The 17,293-nt window shown below is 35.0% G+C and overlaps 1 protein-coding gene across 1 annotated transcript in view; it reads right to left on the reverse strand.

The window, feature by feature from the left end:
• Nucleotides 1-17,293, reverse strand: part of LOC123557735 (uncharacterized) — a 69,766-nt gene that overhangs the window by 21,345 nt on the left and 31,128 nt on the right. The window contains exons 15-20 of the mRNA XM_053544715.1: nucleotides 17,107-17,250; nucleotides 6,174-6,314; nucleotides 5,664-5,807; nucleotides 3,779-3,943; nucleotides 3,362-3,505; nucleotides 2,855-2,992 (exon numbers count right to left, since the gene is read on the reverse strand). Coding sequence (XP_053400690.1) covers nucleotides 2,855-2,992; nucleotides 3,362-3,505; nucleotides 3,779-3,943; nucleotides 5,664-5,807; nucleotides 6,174-6,314; nucleotides 17,107-17,250 — 876 coding nt within the window. The remainder of the gene's footprint in view (nucleotides 1-2,854; nucleotides 2,993-3,361; nucleotides 3,506-3,778; nucleotides 3,944-5,663; nucleotides 5,808-6,173; nucleotides 6,315-17,106; nucleotides 17,251-17,293) is intronic.

A 17,293-nucleotide genomic window follows, 5' to 3' on the forward strand; every position in this document is an offset into this window, starting at 1 on the left:
AAGTAAAAGAATTGATGCAGCAGATGGAGTCCCTGGATGTATTTGGATTGTGTGCGCATGAAGCACGCGACACAACACACGAGACAACCCTGGTTTCAATAGCTACAAAGGACGTTGCCACTGATGACATATGCGATGACTTATTGTCAGCAGAAAGCAGAGGAAGAGAACTGGTAGAGAAATTCACCAAATCTAGATTAGTGGACCGTAATACTGACTTCTTTGCATCTATAAAGAAAGTGAAGTCGAGGACGTTTGCTTACCTGTACAAGACACCTGTTTCCGAAAAGCTGAAGGCTACCAAGTTAATCAGGGCCGACCGGAAGCTTCTTCAGAGACTGTTTAATGCTGCGAATTCTGGGAGGATTGTTCAAACTGCAGAAGTGTTACAGCACGAATTGTCACCTGTACCTCTATCACTTGCAGATGCAAGTGGGAAAATGAACAGCACATCAAAATCACAGATCTTAGATGTTTTAACTACTGACAATCAGATTGCGACACCACATAAAGTACCCGATTCCAATGCTCCAACATGTGTTATCATTGATGGACATGCTCTCATTCAAGCAATGCAAAAGCCTAAAGACTGTGTAACGTTTGGAGACTATGCGGAGGTCTTTGTGAAATCCGTTTACAAACACTTTACTCAAGTTTCAACACGCGTCGATGTAACATTTGACCGTTACCTGGGTGGCAAATCAATCAAAGCTGCCACACGGATGAAAAGAATTGCAAAGCACCGTCCAATACGTAAAGAGATAACCAATCGAGACGTACCTTTGCCTCAGGTTTGGGAGTCATATATCACACATGATGGAAACAAAGCCGACCTGGCGGAGTTTCTGTCTGGAGAACTGACTAGCCACTCCGACACTTTGCCAGAAGACTCAACGATCGTTGTTGGCGGTGGAGCAAGGGGAGACGTTAATGCAATCGCAAGTACGTTTGATGCTAAACATCTTTCAGTTAACCATGAAGAGGCGGACACTAGAATGATAGTACATGGGAAAGATGCATCGGAACGAGGGTATAAGCGACTAATCGTCAACTGTCGTGACACAGACGTGCTTCTGCTTCTGATATATCACATGGGAACTTCCATCGAGACATGGATGGTATCAGGGACTTCCAAGCAACGGAAATGCTTTCCGGTGCACACAATCGCTCAATGTCTGCACCGTGCTATAAGGAACAACATATTAAGTTTCCATGCCTTAACAGGATGTGACACCACGTCATCGTTCTCTGGAATAAGCAAGAAAACCTCATGGAATATGTTCCGGCAATTTTCTGATCTTTTGACAGCTGTTGGCCATGATGGAGATATTACTGAAATCGAACACTATCTATGCAAATTATTTGGCTGTGCGCATGATTCTGATAACCCCGACATAAATGTATGTCGATACCGGCAATTCATGAAGGCAAGGAAGTGTTTGGAGTTACTTCCTCCAACAAAGGACGCACTAGAGCTGCATGTCAGGAGAGCCAATTATCAGGCTAAGATATGGATTAATGCCGACAATGTCGATTTTCGCCCTGAGCAGCCTGAAAGCACCGGTGCATGGAAATACGAGGGAGATGATCTAAAACCGATATGGATAACGAGGCCTTCTGTCCCTAGCTCGTGCATGCAACTTGTCACATGCGGATGCAAGACAAAGTGTGGTACTGCAAGGTGCACACGATACCGGTCCGGACAGGTGTGCATGTTCGAATGTGCATGCGAAGCAACCGAATGTAGAAATCCGAATGGCAATGGGGACAATTAAGCTATAAATAGCAATTAATATATGTAACTGTACTATAATGTATAGAAACAACAAGAGCTAGATTGAACTGCGGGAACTAAGTTGTTTTTTACATGAATTCCATGTATAATGTATTCAGCAAACAGTAATATGTCATAATTGAAGAAATGAATAAGTTACATATATTCATTTATACTTCTAATATTTGGGTGCATGAAACAGTTACAAGTTTAACTTTGAATTTATAAAACTGTGAAGAGTCACTTCAATGGTTAACTCGAGACATATATGTTATAAATAAATGTGTTTGAAATGCATATCTTATAATTGTTCTCATGCTAATTAATATTCATGAGTATGGAAATGAGCTGATAAACTCTTGAATAAACTCTTGAATAACATAATTCAAGAACAATAATAAAAACAAAACATCTAAATATCTCAAAATATGGTTCATATGTGAGAAATTTTAATATTGTTAGTTTTTGATTTTTGGAATTTTATTTACCCCACCCACTTTTGACAGCACTTATTATTGAAAATTAATGAATAATACTAAAAATGTACATATTTTAATATACAGTAATGTTTCAAAATGTAATTCTGTATGTTTTAGGCATTTATAAATAGAAATATTGAAGATTTGATCCTTGCATCATATGAAAATGATATTTTTTTACGAATTATTTCCCCCTTTTTATGTATTTCATGAATATTCATAAAGTGTGTTTGTGCGAAAATTTGCTTAAAGTTTTTGAAAATAAATGTACGAAGCTACAGCTTCAATTTGATACCATTGTTGTTGTTCTACACCGATAAATGACCATGATATAAGGTATTTTATGCGACATACATAAAAAATGCACCGAATGACCTTTGACCTCGTTTATTTCACTAAAATGGGCCTCTCAAGGGTGACTACCGGGCAAGTCTTTCTTGTGACATCTAGTAGATAACGTTTAACATGGTAGTCATCCATCTTCAGAGAATGCCTACGCAAGTCACAATTTTGCAAAGTCTAGGCATACTATTGACAAACATATATTTGTTCGCAAATAGCATGTGTATGTAAAATAAAAGTATATAATTTATATACATACCTTGTAAACAATTGTCACCGCTGTAATCAGACTCACATCCTTCGCTGCATGTGCCGGCGACTTTATGACAAGCCGTCCCCGACTTGCAGTTACCACACGTCATAGAACAGTTGATACCATAAAAACCACCGTCGCACTCTTTTATGGCAAACACATGAAACAAATTTCTGTGATATGATCAAGGGAAGGAAAGGAGAGAAAAAGTAAACGTACAAAACCAACGTGGAAAACATCTTTGTAAAAACGTTTGACAGGTTGTTAGACAAAAAATAAAAAAAAGTAAAATAGTTTTGTGACATTTTTGCTTTCTGTTCTTCCTTGAACATGAACAACTTTATCAATAAAATAATGCGTTGAAAAGGATGGGCATAGGTTTAGTAAATCTAATAAAAAATTTAAAAAGAAGCACTATCTTATTTAACTTATATTATGAATATACTGTTAAACAGATAGATACATTGTAGACAGTTATTAGATAGACGGACGGAAGGACGGACGTATATTTACCTGTATCACATTTTGCTCCCTTCCAGCCTGCTGCGCAGCCATCAAGACAATGTCCGTCAGTGTTAGCACACATTTTAGAACCACCTTCACAATGATCACTACAATTATGACTGCACTTGGGGCCAAAGAAACCGATCTTGCAATCTAACAATGAAAATATATGTTGCTCTGTAGCATTATTACCCGTATATTAAATTCATGATGTAGTTATGTAATCAAAAGCAACATTTTGAGTTTTGAGAAAACACCAATGAATAAATATTCTGGGGACTAATATTTAAATAGATGTCCTAACATTTTAACCTATAGTAAACCGAATACTCGTCTTCATATTAGAGCCCTCTATTTTTATATGAAAAAAACAAAAACGTTAACATCAGAAAAAATGCTTATTTACTACTGTAAAAGTAGTGTTACAATTTTTAACTAGAAAATCATTTTTGCATACTTTGCTCGCATGTATTTCCTGTAAATCCGGCCTTACAACCACGAGGACATTGCACTTTATCAAAATATCATCCTCATAACAATTCAATGAGCACGTGTTCAGACAATCTGGACCAAAGTTTCCTTTATCACATCCTGTGAAAGTAAATTACATACCTATCCATATTTTTTCTCTTGAAACAATGAGTAACTAGTAGGAAGCTGTGTTATTTTTGTACTTTTTTGTTTTAAAATTTTAGTTAAAGTAAAGTTATACAATGTTAATAAGCAATTGATAGATATATTGATTAACTTGCTTAAATCAAACAGTAACCGTCAAAATAGAAAGACGCTCTACCGCCAACAATTCTTTTTAGGACCGAGCTCGCATAGTGTGATTATGCTATGTTTGACTGACAATAATTGTTTGTACTCCCGTAGTACGTAATACTACATGATTTCATCCGTATTGCACCTAGCAACATGATGATACACGATACGTAATCATAGATATAACAAGAACCTGACCACTGCCTGTTATGATTACATTTCGTAAAGTGGCAGTTCATAACTGTGTAGGCTTAACCATTGTCGATGGAATTTTACATATTACATGACTCTTGATATAATTCACCGGTCAGTAATTTGTGCTATATTCAAGTGTTACATAGAACAGTTAATGACTATGTTTATACCATCAAGCGACTTCATATAGTTTTATATTTTAAGTTCTTATATTTTAGACAGGTTGTTATACTTTAAGATAATGCTCGTTTCGTAAGAAAGCTGTATTATTATACTTTCAGACAATGTTTATTTCGTAAAAGCGTTGGAATTATTCCAGGTCATTGACGTAAGCAATATTTACATATTATGGCTTTATCTAAACTGGCTTTATCCAAATTGGCTAAGTTTTCATGCTCCCACGCAGTTTACGTAAGATGTGCGTCAAAGTGACGTCAATCGGATTGCGAAAGCTATCCGCAAATATGAACGCCTATCACGTGGTTACCGTGATAATTATAAACGAAATTGCGTCATGCTGAGTACATTGCTTAATTAAGCAATCTGTTGTAATTGCATTGCCTAATAAGCTTGTTCTCGCCAATGTTGCTTAATTAATCTAACTGACGTATGTAGGATTGTGCCTAGTACGTCAATATTAGGAATGTGCTTACATCAATATTATTCATCGGTATTGCACAATATCTCAGACAGAGTTACGTACATTTTGTATACATACAGCCTTCTCTATGTGTGTTAGGGGCATAACTGACAGTAATGGCTGAATTGGTATAGAAAGCGGCAGAAGAGGAAGTCGTACGAAATGTAGGCTCGTAGGAAATAGGGTACCTGGTGAAACCTTCTACCCTGTGGTATGAAGCGTGCAAGAACTTACTGGAAACTTGGAAGTTATCAGAAACATTGGAAATAAATCATTTTTATTTAACATATATTTTGGATTAGAAAAAGCATACTAGAACAACTTTGTAGTGAAAATAAATAACACTAAAACTAGAAAGCAGACTTTGCTTATTTATCAAAAGAACCTGGTTGAAGTTCGTACTATTAAATTGCGGACTACCCTACAAAAACATATTAACTAGTGTAAAGTCAATCTGACAATGTAAGAATTTCGAACCTTTGACAATAATTTCAACTACTGACAGGCAAGCCATTTGAAAGGTGTATACCAGTGAATTTTGAGAGGACTTTACTTTTATGATAAACTATGTAAATTCGTCATCTCTCTAAAAAAAAAGAATCACATTATATGCAAAGTTCAGATGGCACATTTGCACTTTATTCACTAGCTTATTGGCATTATATTTAGTGTTTAGAATAAATGAAAAACACCAGGATCATTCATACTTACCTGTATCACATTTTACTCCCTTCCAGCCTGCTTCACAGCCCCCAAGACAATGTCCGTCAGTGCTACTACACATTATAGAACCACCTTCACAATGACCACTACAATTATGACTGCACTTGTCGCCATAGAAACCGGCTGTGCAATCTAAAATTGAAAATATACGTGTATTGTATTGTGATCTTTTCATATAAACTCATCATAGCTGTTTGAAACAAATGTATCTTTGTTTAGTGACATAAAAACAGATCTAAGGTTTGTTTAAGTTTCGTTGCATGTTCAAATATGTTTTCATTAAATATCATGTTGTAAATACATTGAGTCAATTCAATGTGCCTTTAGAAAGAAAGATAACTGAAAACAAGGAAAGGGTATGGGAATATGCTTATTGATTTTTTGTGTAAGCAAAATGTAAACATCCTTTTGTACTACATTTTTAAAAGGGAATGCATAATACAAGCAGGAAGTAGATGTAATATAGAGTCATTGCATTTTTGTTGTTAATATACATACTTTGTGCACATGTTTTCCCTGTATAACCTGGTTTGCAGCCACGAGGACACTCGCCATTTACTGTATCACAAATATCATCATCTTTACAATTCTCAGAGCACCTGTACTGGCATCCTTGACCAAACCATCCTCTATCACATTCTGTAAAGTAATTTACTAACCTCTAGATTTGATTGTCCTTAATTCATGAATTTATTAATAAATTTGATATAAAGTAAACTTGATTACATTGATACAGTTGCTTACTACCAAGTGTTCTCAGAGCACGTGAACTGGCATTCTTCGCAAAACCGTTCTCTTCCACATTGTGTAAAGTAATTTACAAAGCTATAGTGTATTAAAAGTTTATAATAAGCTACAGGCCAGAGTGACGAACCCCTACACGTCTTATGGAATTTTGTGCAATTTGTGTTTTTGACAGCCAAATTACTGTAAAATAATAATCCTTTTTTTTCTGATGTCTGGGTGTTGCGGAAAAAAGCTTATGTTGGAATACATTACGTATAAAAGTTTGAATTATCAGCGATATATTAGTGTCGTTTTTATTCAAGCTCATTGTCTGTTTCCTAGAAAATGTCGGTACACATTACGTTTCAGTCTGCGTCAATTGTTCATTACGTATGTGAAACAACCAAAGTATTTGAACTATAAAAGCTCATTGAAAACCTAACTGAATTAGATATCAGTTACTTTAGTATGACAGTCAATTTATATGTTACAGTACGTATTTTATATACATGTACATTGCCTTAGTTAATTATGATAATGTTGAAAAATATAGATTTGAATTGGCTTGAATCTCACTGTTTCATTACTTTATATTTGTACATCATGAGCTATTCAATTAAATATACAATCGTTCCTGCTAGGTTTTCAAATGTTCATCTAATCAACTTACGCTGTTGTGTAACTAAATTTTAACTTCGAAATAAGTTCATTAAAAGACTGCTATTGATCATAGTTAATGAAATTGAACGCCATGTAATACCTACACCCACACAAGGCAAAAAGGTCGAAAATGTCATGTATTAGGTATAAGACTATAGTTACAGAGATGTATATTGTGATGACAATGATAATTAGGGTATGCGTAATAAAAAGTTGTTTACGTTAGAATTAGGTTTGTTGCAATTCCAGCCAAATATCAACGTACATAATAATTGGCGACGAGGTAAACCAATTAGAAGATGAATTCTACGTCTATCTAACGTGTGGTAAAATATTCGAGAGAAAATTCTATCCTGAGGGACATCTTATATCCGATCAAGAAAAAGTGTAATAGTTGTCGGATAGACAATAATTTCGGACAATGGCAGTATCCATAGGGAAAATCGAGTGTTTTGATAACACAAGTGAGACTTGGCAAAATTACGAAGAACGCCTCGGGCAGTATTTCATAGCCAACGGTGTGAAGGACAAGAAAAAGGTGCCTGCGTTACTAGCACTAATTGGGCCTACCACTTATGCCGTGCTTCGTGACTTAACCTCACCAACTGTACCAAGTGAAAAGTCTTACAATGAGCTTACTACGTTATTGCAGACACATTTCAACCCAAAGCCATTGACAATTGCGGAAAGATTTCGGTTCTATAAGCGTGATCAACGTGCAGGGGAAACAGTTCAAGACTTTAACATAAGTCTACGTAAATTGTCACAACATTGTAACTTTGGCGATGGGCTAAATGAAGCGTTAAGAGACAGATTCGTTTGCGGGTTAAGAAATGAAAACATACAAAAGAAACTTCTCAGTGAGAAAGATCTAACATATGAAAAAAAAGCATTGAAATCGCAACTACAATGGAACTTGCAAGCAGAGATGTCAATGAAGTTCATGGCAAGGCTATAAGTGTAGATAAAGTATCTGCTTCTAATTAATTTCCTAAGAAAAATTTTCAGAAAGGAAATAAAGACAAACAATTCAAACCCCCCAGTCAATAAACCTAAGGTCGAATTAGGGTGTTTCAGATGTCTAAGGAAGAACCACACACCAGAACATTGTAAATTTAAAGATTCAGTGTGTTATACCTGTGGCAAAAATGGACATATAGCTCCAGCATGTAAAAGTGTAAAAGGCAAAAGCAATGTCCAGGTGCATCAAATGTCGGATAAAGAGGTCGAGGATGAAGAAGTTTCGCTTTTTAACGTTCGTTCAAATACAAACGGAAGAGATATAATTTGGGTTACACCAGTTATTGAAGGTAAACAAATCCGCATGGAGCTTGATAATGGTTCGGGCGTTTCCATTATAAATTCAGAAGATTTTGCAAAGTTATGGCCAAAGGCTTAGTTACAAAAGACAAGTTTGAAATTACAGTCTTATACAGGGGAGATAATAAGACCCCTTGGAGTGATAAGCGTTAAAGTTGAACTTAACGGACAAAGTGAGGACTTGAACCTTTACGTTGTTGAAAAAGGAAATAGACCAATTTTAGGTAGAGAATGGCTTCACTTTCTGAAGTTGAATTGGGCAGAGATCAAAGCTCTCCAGTATGTTTCGAGTAAAAGTTTGGATTCATCGGAGGTGGAAAATCTCATGAAGGCTCGTAACGGTGAAATATTTCAAGACAATTTAGGGCATGTGAAAAATGTAAAAGCAAGGCTTAGACTAAAGAAAGATGCAACGCCGCGTTTCAATAAAGCTAGGCCTGTAACACTAGCCTTGAAACCTAAAATTGAAAAAGAATTAGAAACACTGTTGAAAGCAGGTGTGCTAGAAAAGGTAGACTACAGTGAGTGGGCTACACCAATAGTTCCCGTCCCGAAAAGCAATGGTGAGATCAGAATTTGTGGGGATTTCAAAGTAACAGTAAACCCGTTATTAGAAATTGATCAGTATCCGTTACCGCGAATAGAAGATATATTTGCTTCCATAGGTGCCGGGAAGAAATTTTCGAAAATTGACCTGAGAAACGCATATCTTCAAGTCGAAGTTGATGAAGAAAGTAAAAAACTTTTTACGATTAATACACATAAGGGCTTGTTTAGGTATAATCGTTTAGTGTTTGGGGTGGCACCTGCAGCAGCAATTTCCCAACGCTTGATAGTCTAAGAGCAGATTGTTAGCGGTATACCAGGAGTGCAAGTAATATTGGACGATATGATTGTGACAGGAGCCACAGACGAGGAACATTTAGCAAACCTTGAACAAGCTCTGAAACGTTTACAGGATAATGGCTTCAGATTGAATGTAAAAAATGTGCTTTCTTCTAGGAAGAAATAGAATTCTGTGGACACAAAATAGATGGTAATGGTCTACATAAAACAGAAGATAAAATTAAAGCAATGGTAAATGCCCCAAATCCTGCAAACGTGAAAGAACTGCGCTCTTTTCTGGGTTTGATCCAATATTATGCGAAATTTCTTCCAGATCTAGCGACTATCTTACATCCCCTACATAAACTGTTAGCAAAAGATGCGAAGTGGGATTGGACATGTGAGAACGCAGTGATGCAAGTTAAAGAAATGATTGCTTCAGATTGTGTACTTATTATATAATATGAACTATAATCCTGAGTTACCAGTGCTGTTGGCATGTGATTAAAGTTCATATGGGATCGGAGCAGTTTTAAGCCACAAGTTGCCTGACGGTTCTGATAGACCTATAGCTTTCGCGTCTAGAAGCTTAAACAGTGCAGAAAAGAACTATAGCCAAATTGATAAAGAGGCAATAGCATTAGTTTGGGGTGTAAAAAAGTTCAATGTTTACCTATACGGGCAAAAATTCACATTGGTTACTGACCACCGACCTTTGACATCGATTTTTAACCCGTGTAAGGCAGTGAGTAGCACTACGGCTAGTAGATTACAGAGATACGCTATATTTTTTTGCCGGGTACCAATATGACATACAATTCAAAGCAACAAAAGCACACGGAAATTGTGACGCATTGTCAAGGTTACCATTAAGTGGAAGGGTGTCCGAAAACTCTGATCCAACGGACGTATATTTACACAGTGTAATGGATACACTTTCTGTTACAGCTATACAGATAGCCAATGCTACACGTAGGGACAAAATCCTATCACAAGTGTACGATATGGTGCAACATGGGTGGAGTAGATATAAACCTGATTCTGTTTCGCCTGAAATTGATCCATATTGGAACAGACGAAATGAATTGTCTCTACATCAGGGATGTTTAATGTGGGGCTGTAGAGTAGTGGTACCGGAGGTCCTACAACAGAATGTTCTTGAAGAAGTTCACTCCGGACATCTTGAAATCTATCGCTCGCAGCTATATTTGGTGGCCAAACATAGATCAGGACTTGGCTACCCTAGTTAAATCATGTAACGGTTGTATGCGGAACAAATCAAGTGCACCGGAAGCTCCTATTCATCCGTGGGAATTTCCAACAAGACCCTGGAGTCGCGTACATGTGGACTTTGCCGGTCCTTTTCTCGGACACGTTTTTGTTGCCGTGGACGCTTATTCTAAGTGGCCTGTCGTGAAAATTATGAATTCGACTACAGCTACTCATACAATTGAAGTCCTTCGTGCTATTTTCGCAGATTGTGGAATTTGTGACCAAATTGTCTGTGACAATGGACCTCAGTTTGTAAGCGAAGAGTTCCGTACATTTTTACAGAAGAATGGTGTCAAAGTTACGTATAGTGCACCGTACCATCCGAAGACAAACGGTTTGGCCGAGCGATTTGTACAAACAATGAAACAGGCATTGAAAGCCGCGAAACATGATCAAGGCACAGTTCAAACCAAACTCTCAAGATTCTTATTGGCTTACAGGAATGCAGAACACCAAACTACTAAAGTCAGTCCAGCCAGTCTATTCTATGGACGTAACTTACCAACTAGACTGGAGAAACTCAAACCTAGTTTGCGAAAGAGAGTAGAAGATCAGCAATCCAAAATGCATCGCAGTACTACAGACCGTAATTTCGATATTGGTGATTGTGTTACGATCAGAGATTATCGTAGTGGCCGAGATACTTGGATTCCTTGCAAAATAAACATGAAAACTGGTCCTGTTTCGTATCGTGTAGAGATTGCGCGGGTGTCAGCTGGCGTCGTCATGCAGATCAGATTCGAAGGTCAGAACTTGTACCTGAACCAGATCGTGTGGTACAAGACTCTAGCTACTTACCATTGTCAGATAGTGTAAATAGTCGTTCATCAGCTAGTAAGTCATTTTCTAGTCAGTCAACAACTAGTCAGTCAACAGCTAGTCAGTCATCAACAAATCCTGCGAAAGTTGAGCAAACAACTGGAAACCAGCAGCAACCCCCTAAAAATACAGTATCTACAGAAAAACGTTACCCAACCAGAATTCACAAGAAAGTTGAAAAGCTAAATTTGTGATTTGATCACTTGTGTACAGGGCATAATAATCCCTAAGTGATCAAAATAGGGGTTAAACTCCTATATCTATCATCAGCATGTTTTCTTATTGATAATTATTCCAGTTAAAATCTTTATAATTTTCAAAGTATACTGTAACAGTAACGAGACATTAAAAACATTGTTTCAAGTTTTTTTTTGAAATGTTGGTATAAATGTTCATTACATACATGTAACACTGTTGATACAAACTTTCAATGTATGACATTCTTGATATATACTTTGCATCTGTAACTTTTAAGAATACTTTTGTTAAACAGTTACTTTGAACTCGGATTGAAAACTGAATACACTGACTAACATTTAATTAGTATGACTATGAACATTACGGATTAGAAATCTTAATAGTGTATTTCAATTTAGTGTGAGGGTGATGTCATGTATTAGGTATAAGACTATAGTTACAGAGATGTATATTGTTATGAAAATGATAATTAGGGTAATAAAAAGTTGTTTACGTTAGAATTACGTTTGTTGCAATTCCAGCCAAAATATCAACGTACATAATAGAAAAGTCAAGAGAGTATCAGTAAACAGTCGCAAATAACCATGGACATAATAAATATATTGTGGAGCATTCTTCAGCTGTGCAACAAATTCAGTGTTAATATAATACCTCACTCACATTTCAACCAAACACAAGTATGCAAAATATGACATATTACCAATGTTTTAAATAACAAGATGAACCAGTTACTATATATATCTCTTAGAAGCAATATGCATGACAGGAGCAATATAAACAGGCATTGTGGACATATGAGTACCCAACAACCACAAGCTCAACCAGATACACAACCACACAATGTCCCTCTCGACCCAAATGAAATCCATCTATCAGTAATTAGTTTGCAGGAGCTAGAACACAGGCTAGATATGAGATTAAATAGGGTTGAGTACCAGTTGCAAAGCCGAGGGACCCCTTTTAGCAGTTAATGGTACTGTCCAAATTAAAAGATGGACAAGTTCATTATAGAAATTAAGCAGGGTAAGGGTTAATATGTTTCATCTATTTGAAAGTAGTATCACTCTTTATTTCGTTTCGTTGAAAAGCTGCTACATTTGCAGTCAAACAATTTATAGTATTCGCATATAACATACTCTTAAAATTACCAAAAAAGCATATAGCACAATATGGCATTAATTGACAACCAACACTGTATATTGCAATGGTATGTTGTATTTTGTGTTGTTACATTTTAATGTTACATTATTAAGAATCACTGAAATTATTGAAATTAACAGTATAGGAAGTTTTCCTTGTTTCATTGAATTAACGTTTAAATAACAACTATCACTTATTTTATCAAAACATTCTTGAGGCATTTTTAAATGGTCAAAACTGTTGTTTGTTGGAACAGATTTTTTTCATAACAAATGTTTCCAGTCAAAACCTGTCAAGAATTGAAAGGTTTCATGATAATGAAACTTTGTATGCAGATTATATTGACAATGTCCAAACTTAACAGGAAATTATGAAGTAACACTTGTTTACCAACATAGGAATTATTTAATTGTTATTTCTTCTGTTGGAATGTTTATGTGTGTACTTTGTGGACTTGTGAGATTTCTCACATGAAATAGTACAGAAATAGGAAATATAAAAGGGTTAGTTGAATTTCTATGCAACAGAATTTATGCCGGATCTCCGTGCATAAAACAAATCTTACTTAAATGTGAGGGCCTTTAAAAATACACATAGTCTATCAAATAAATCAAATGCAAGCGTTACAGTACAAATCTGCAGCGCCAGTGGTTACCAACTAGGTTTAACTTTTCACCCATGCCATAATATATGCTGTATATATATATATATCTTAAACATTTTAGTTTTTTTTACTTAATTGCCTAAAATACTCACAATCTAGCTGTAACAATCGTGATCTTCTTTATCGACATACACTTTACATCATTCCAAGAATAAGGAATTGTTCACAGTGTAACATTAGGGTAATATACATTAGACAGTTCAAATGACATAAATAAATAAATTAACATCCATTATTTGAAAAAAAAATCCCACATGGTCTGTTATTATACAATTTCTCTTAAATAACGCAATAAGATTATTTCGAGAATTTAATTTCCTCACGTGTAATTCCGTTATTGATAAATGTTCACACAAGCACATGTGTCCACTGACACCAGACCAGAAAGAAAATGCTTCTATACATGTTATACGCTACCCCAAGGTATATTGTAAGAACCAAGGTCAAGAACGGGAAAATATACTAACCCATTTCAACCGTGCAGTTCTCACCTAAAACGGGCAGTTTGGTTCATGCATATTGAACAAAAGATCCTACAGTGGAACACATTTGTACTGTGTATTTAATTCACATTGCACATTTATGTTGCTATACACATTCTAGCGTACAACTGTAGTTAAACGGGCGATTGATATACATTTCCATATCAGCCAGTCAGAATAATTTCATAATCTAAACCGGAACTGCATTAGGGAAGATCATCCAAGGTTTCTCTGTAACGTTGATGAAAGCATACAATATGCGGAGTGTCTCTGTGATAAAAAATTCTAAGACAATGTGACAGGTGAACTATGGAAGATAAATAACCACTTTACCGAATTCTGCGTTGTAGGTGTGATATGCGCAATTGACATGGTTTTTAGAATATTTTCCCATTCATGACCGCAGTACTAATAGTATACCTAGGGGTAGGGTAAAACATGCATAGTGGCATTTTCCTTCTGGCCTGGTGCCAGTGAATGTGTCTACTATCAACTACACTTAGCTCGACACGCTTCTAAAGACATAATCTGACATGTTTTTAGCCTTGTGTCGATACGATTATTTTAGGTTTTAGAAATATCTGTAAGTATCTTAAACCCTCTTATTTGCGTGACTATATGTAATGAATTGGTTGCCTTCCAGTATATAATATATTTCATAATAAGATTGATGCACTCCTTTTGAGATAGTGACATGTATACTTAAAATCGTCAGAACATGTTTCAAATGGTTTGATTAGTTAAAAATCTATTCAAATTAGCATATCTCAGTCTGCATATCATATGATTGAGAATACTCCAGAATCTTTCAAAATGATTATGTTCCCGTACAGACGCTATTTAGTGTGTCTCAGTAGGTGTCTGATTATATTCAGTACATATATATATTCGGAATATATATATATATCTGTTGTGTATTCGAATGAATATCATTAAGCATGAACATGCAAACTATTTCCTAATGCATTCAGTTTGTTCCAGCTTTTTAGACTGTTGCAGTTCTATTCAAAACATACTACGGATGATGTTAGTCAACTAAGAAATTTGGTATGTCTATGTTACTAAAATTGTCTTGTCAGCTGGTAGAATAAAATATTTAACATGTTTATACCAGTATAAGAAAAACTAGTACTTAGAGCTTACTTTTGAGCTAGAAACATCTGAGTGTCTGATTGGCCAAATGTAGCTGTGAGGTAAAACATTTAAACCGTTCTTAACATGTTGGTGTGCCGTCATTTTCCGTCATTCATTTGAAAAATATTTCCAGATAATATATACATTTCTTGCTAATAAGTTCAAATTTTAGACATTGTAAATGTTAATCAATATCATCAAATTTTAGTACTGTTAAAATGAACAGTCACTTCAGAATTATATAGAAGATCAACATTTTGTTGTTTTTCATTTATTTATATCTAACATTAACCCCCTTGATTATTTTTCAATGTCGTATACGGTAACCATACTTGGTGAAAATGAACTTATTCGAAAAATTTACCCTACTGTTGGCGAATAGCTTTGAAATTAAGTTTTAATCAAACACTTCTTTTAACTTCAAATTTCTGTCAGTGAGTTTCAATATCGACTAGAATATGCTCTCAATAAAATCATGATTGTTTTTTCCATATATTTCTTTCTCTCCAAAAGTATTTCAAATTATTTAGACTACAGTTGGTAATAATAACACGTATTTTTAAAAATACGATCTCTCACGTTCAGGATATCTAGCAATATTTTAGTACATGCAAATGTTTTATTTTAAAATAATATTATGTCTTCAGTGACTTAAAGTTTTTACGATATTTCAAATGGTATTGAGTATGTTTTCTATACTTCTACTGTCTTTGAATTTAGATGACATTCTTAACAATGGCTGCAGTATTATGAACTTTCAATCTAAAAAATGTATTTGTGGGAGGATGGGTGTGGGGGAAGGGCGGCTGCGTGGCCGTGTGGATAAGGTCACTGGCTTTAAATTATTTGGTCGTGATCGACTTTCTTTTGTTCGAAAACTCGTTTGGGATTCAGAATTATTCAAGCGAGAAAGTCACCAGCCGGCTTACGAAATGTCGGCGGTTATTCCCGATGCCCGCCCTGGAGGGTTAGCTGGGATCTTCCTCCATCACCAAAGCTAGAAAAGTCACCATATGACTTAGATTGTGTCGATGTGACTCTAAATCAATCAAAAATGTATGTTTAATAACATACATATCTTATTTCATTGCATCTATTCCTAATAAAAATATTTTTATATGAAATCTGTATTTCTTACATGAATATTATATAGAAATATACTTTATTTTTACAAGAAATAACAAATAGAAAGTATCAGGTGCCTTGTTAGTAATTTGTATAAAAACACTGAGTCTGATAGTTACAATAATGAAATTAAATAGTAACATTAAATTTATAATGTTCATTTCAAAATGTTTTGTTTAGTTAGCAGAAGAAGAAATTTGCTTCAACTATAAATATATTACTTTACAGTTAAACCATCACCAATATATTGAAAACAACGATTCTAATTTCTTTCTACATACTTTTTCCAAAAATATTTGGAAACGCATTGAATAGAGCTGTTGCAGAAAAAAGATATTTTTGACAAACCCGTAAATGCATTTTGTTACTACAGTTAGTAATAACTTAATAGTATTTTGTTTCTAATATATATATTTTCTAAAAATATTTATACAATTGAAAATAAAATCGTGTAATGGTAACGTTACAAATGTAATGCATGTTACTAGTTGATTTCTCCATCAATGATATGTTAATTCTACATTTTCATACAATAAAGCTTAAATGTTAATCAATCTATTAATTGAAATAGCTTTTATCCAAATATAAAAACTAAGATAAACTTGTTTGAAAGGCTTTCAAAAATAAATATGGAAACTACATAATCTGTTAAACTACAACTGAACTTCTACTTTAGAGAATACATAGTGTACATCTTAGTAACATAATGGCTGTTACGAACAAATGTCTCAGAGTCCAAAAATGATGGCAGAAAACAGAAATATGTTTTGCAGACAAAAAGCTTTCAGAAATTTGTAGTTAAGAAAACTTCCCTTGAGCAGAGATGTGGGGGTTATAAGTGGCCTATAGTGGCCTATAGTTAATAAAGTTTTATTATACATATTTAATACGTTCAACTTCTCAAATATTAATTTAAGGTGTAATACAACAATGTTACCAAATGCAAAGCAAGACAAATAATAATTTTCAGAGACGAAAATAGAACCAACTTGAGTTGGAAATAGGGCAGTTTGATATGAAAACGACACACTCAGATTAAACCGCAAATATGATAGTAAGAATTTACCTTGATCGCATTTTTCTCCGTTCCATCCTGCGTTACAACCTAATTTGCAATTTCCGTTCTCTTTGCTGCACGCTGCGTATCCACCTTTACAGTGTTCACTGCATTTGTCAGTACAGTTAATACCATAATAACTTGCACTGCACCCTGGTTAAAATGGAGCAAATATAAGCTAATTTTCATAGATTCT

This window comes from Mercenaria mercenaria, chromosome 5 (genome assembly GCF_021730395.1).
Source record: "Mercenaria mercenaria strain notata chromosome 5, MADL_Memer_1, whole genome shotgun sequence".
NCBI lineage: Eukaryota > Metazoa > Mollusca > Bivalvia > Venerida > Veneridae > Mercenaria > Mercenaria mercenaria.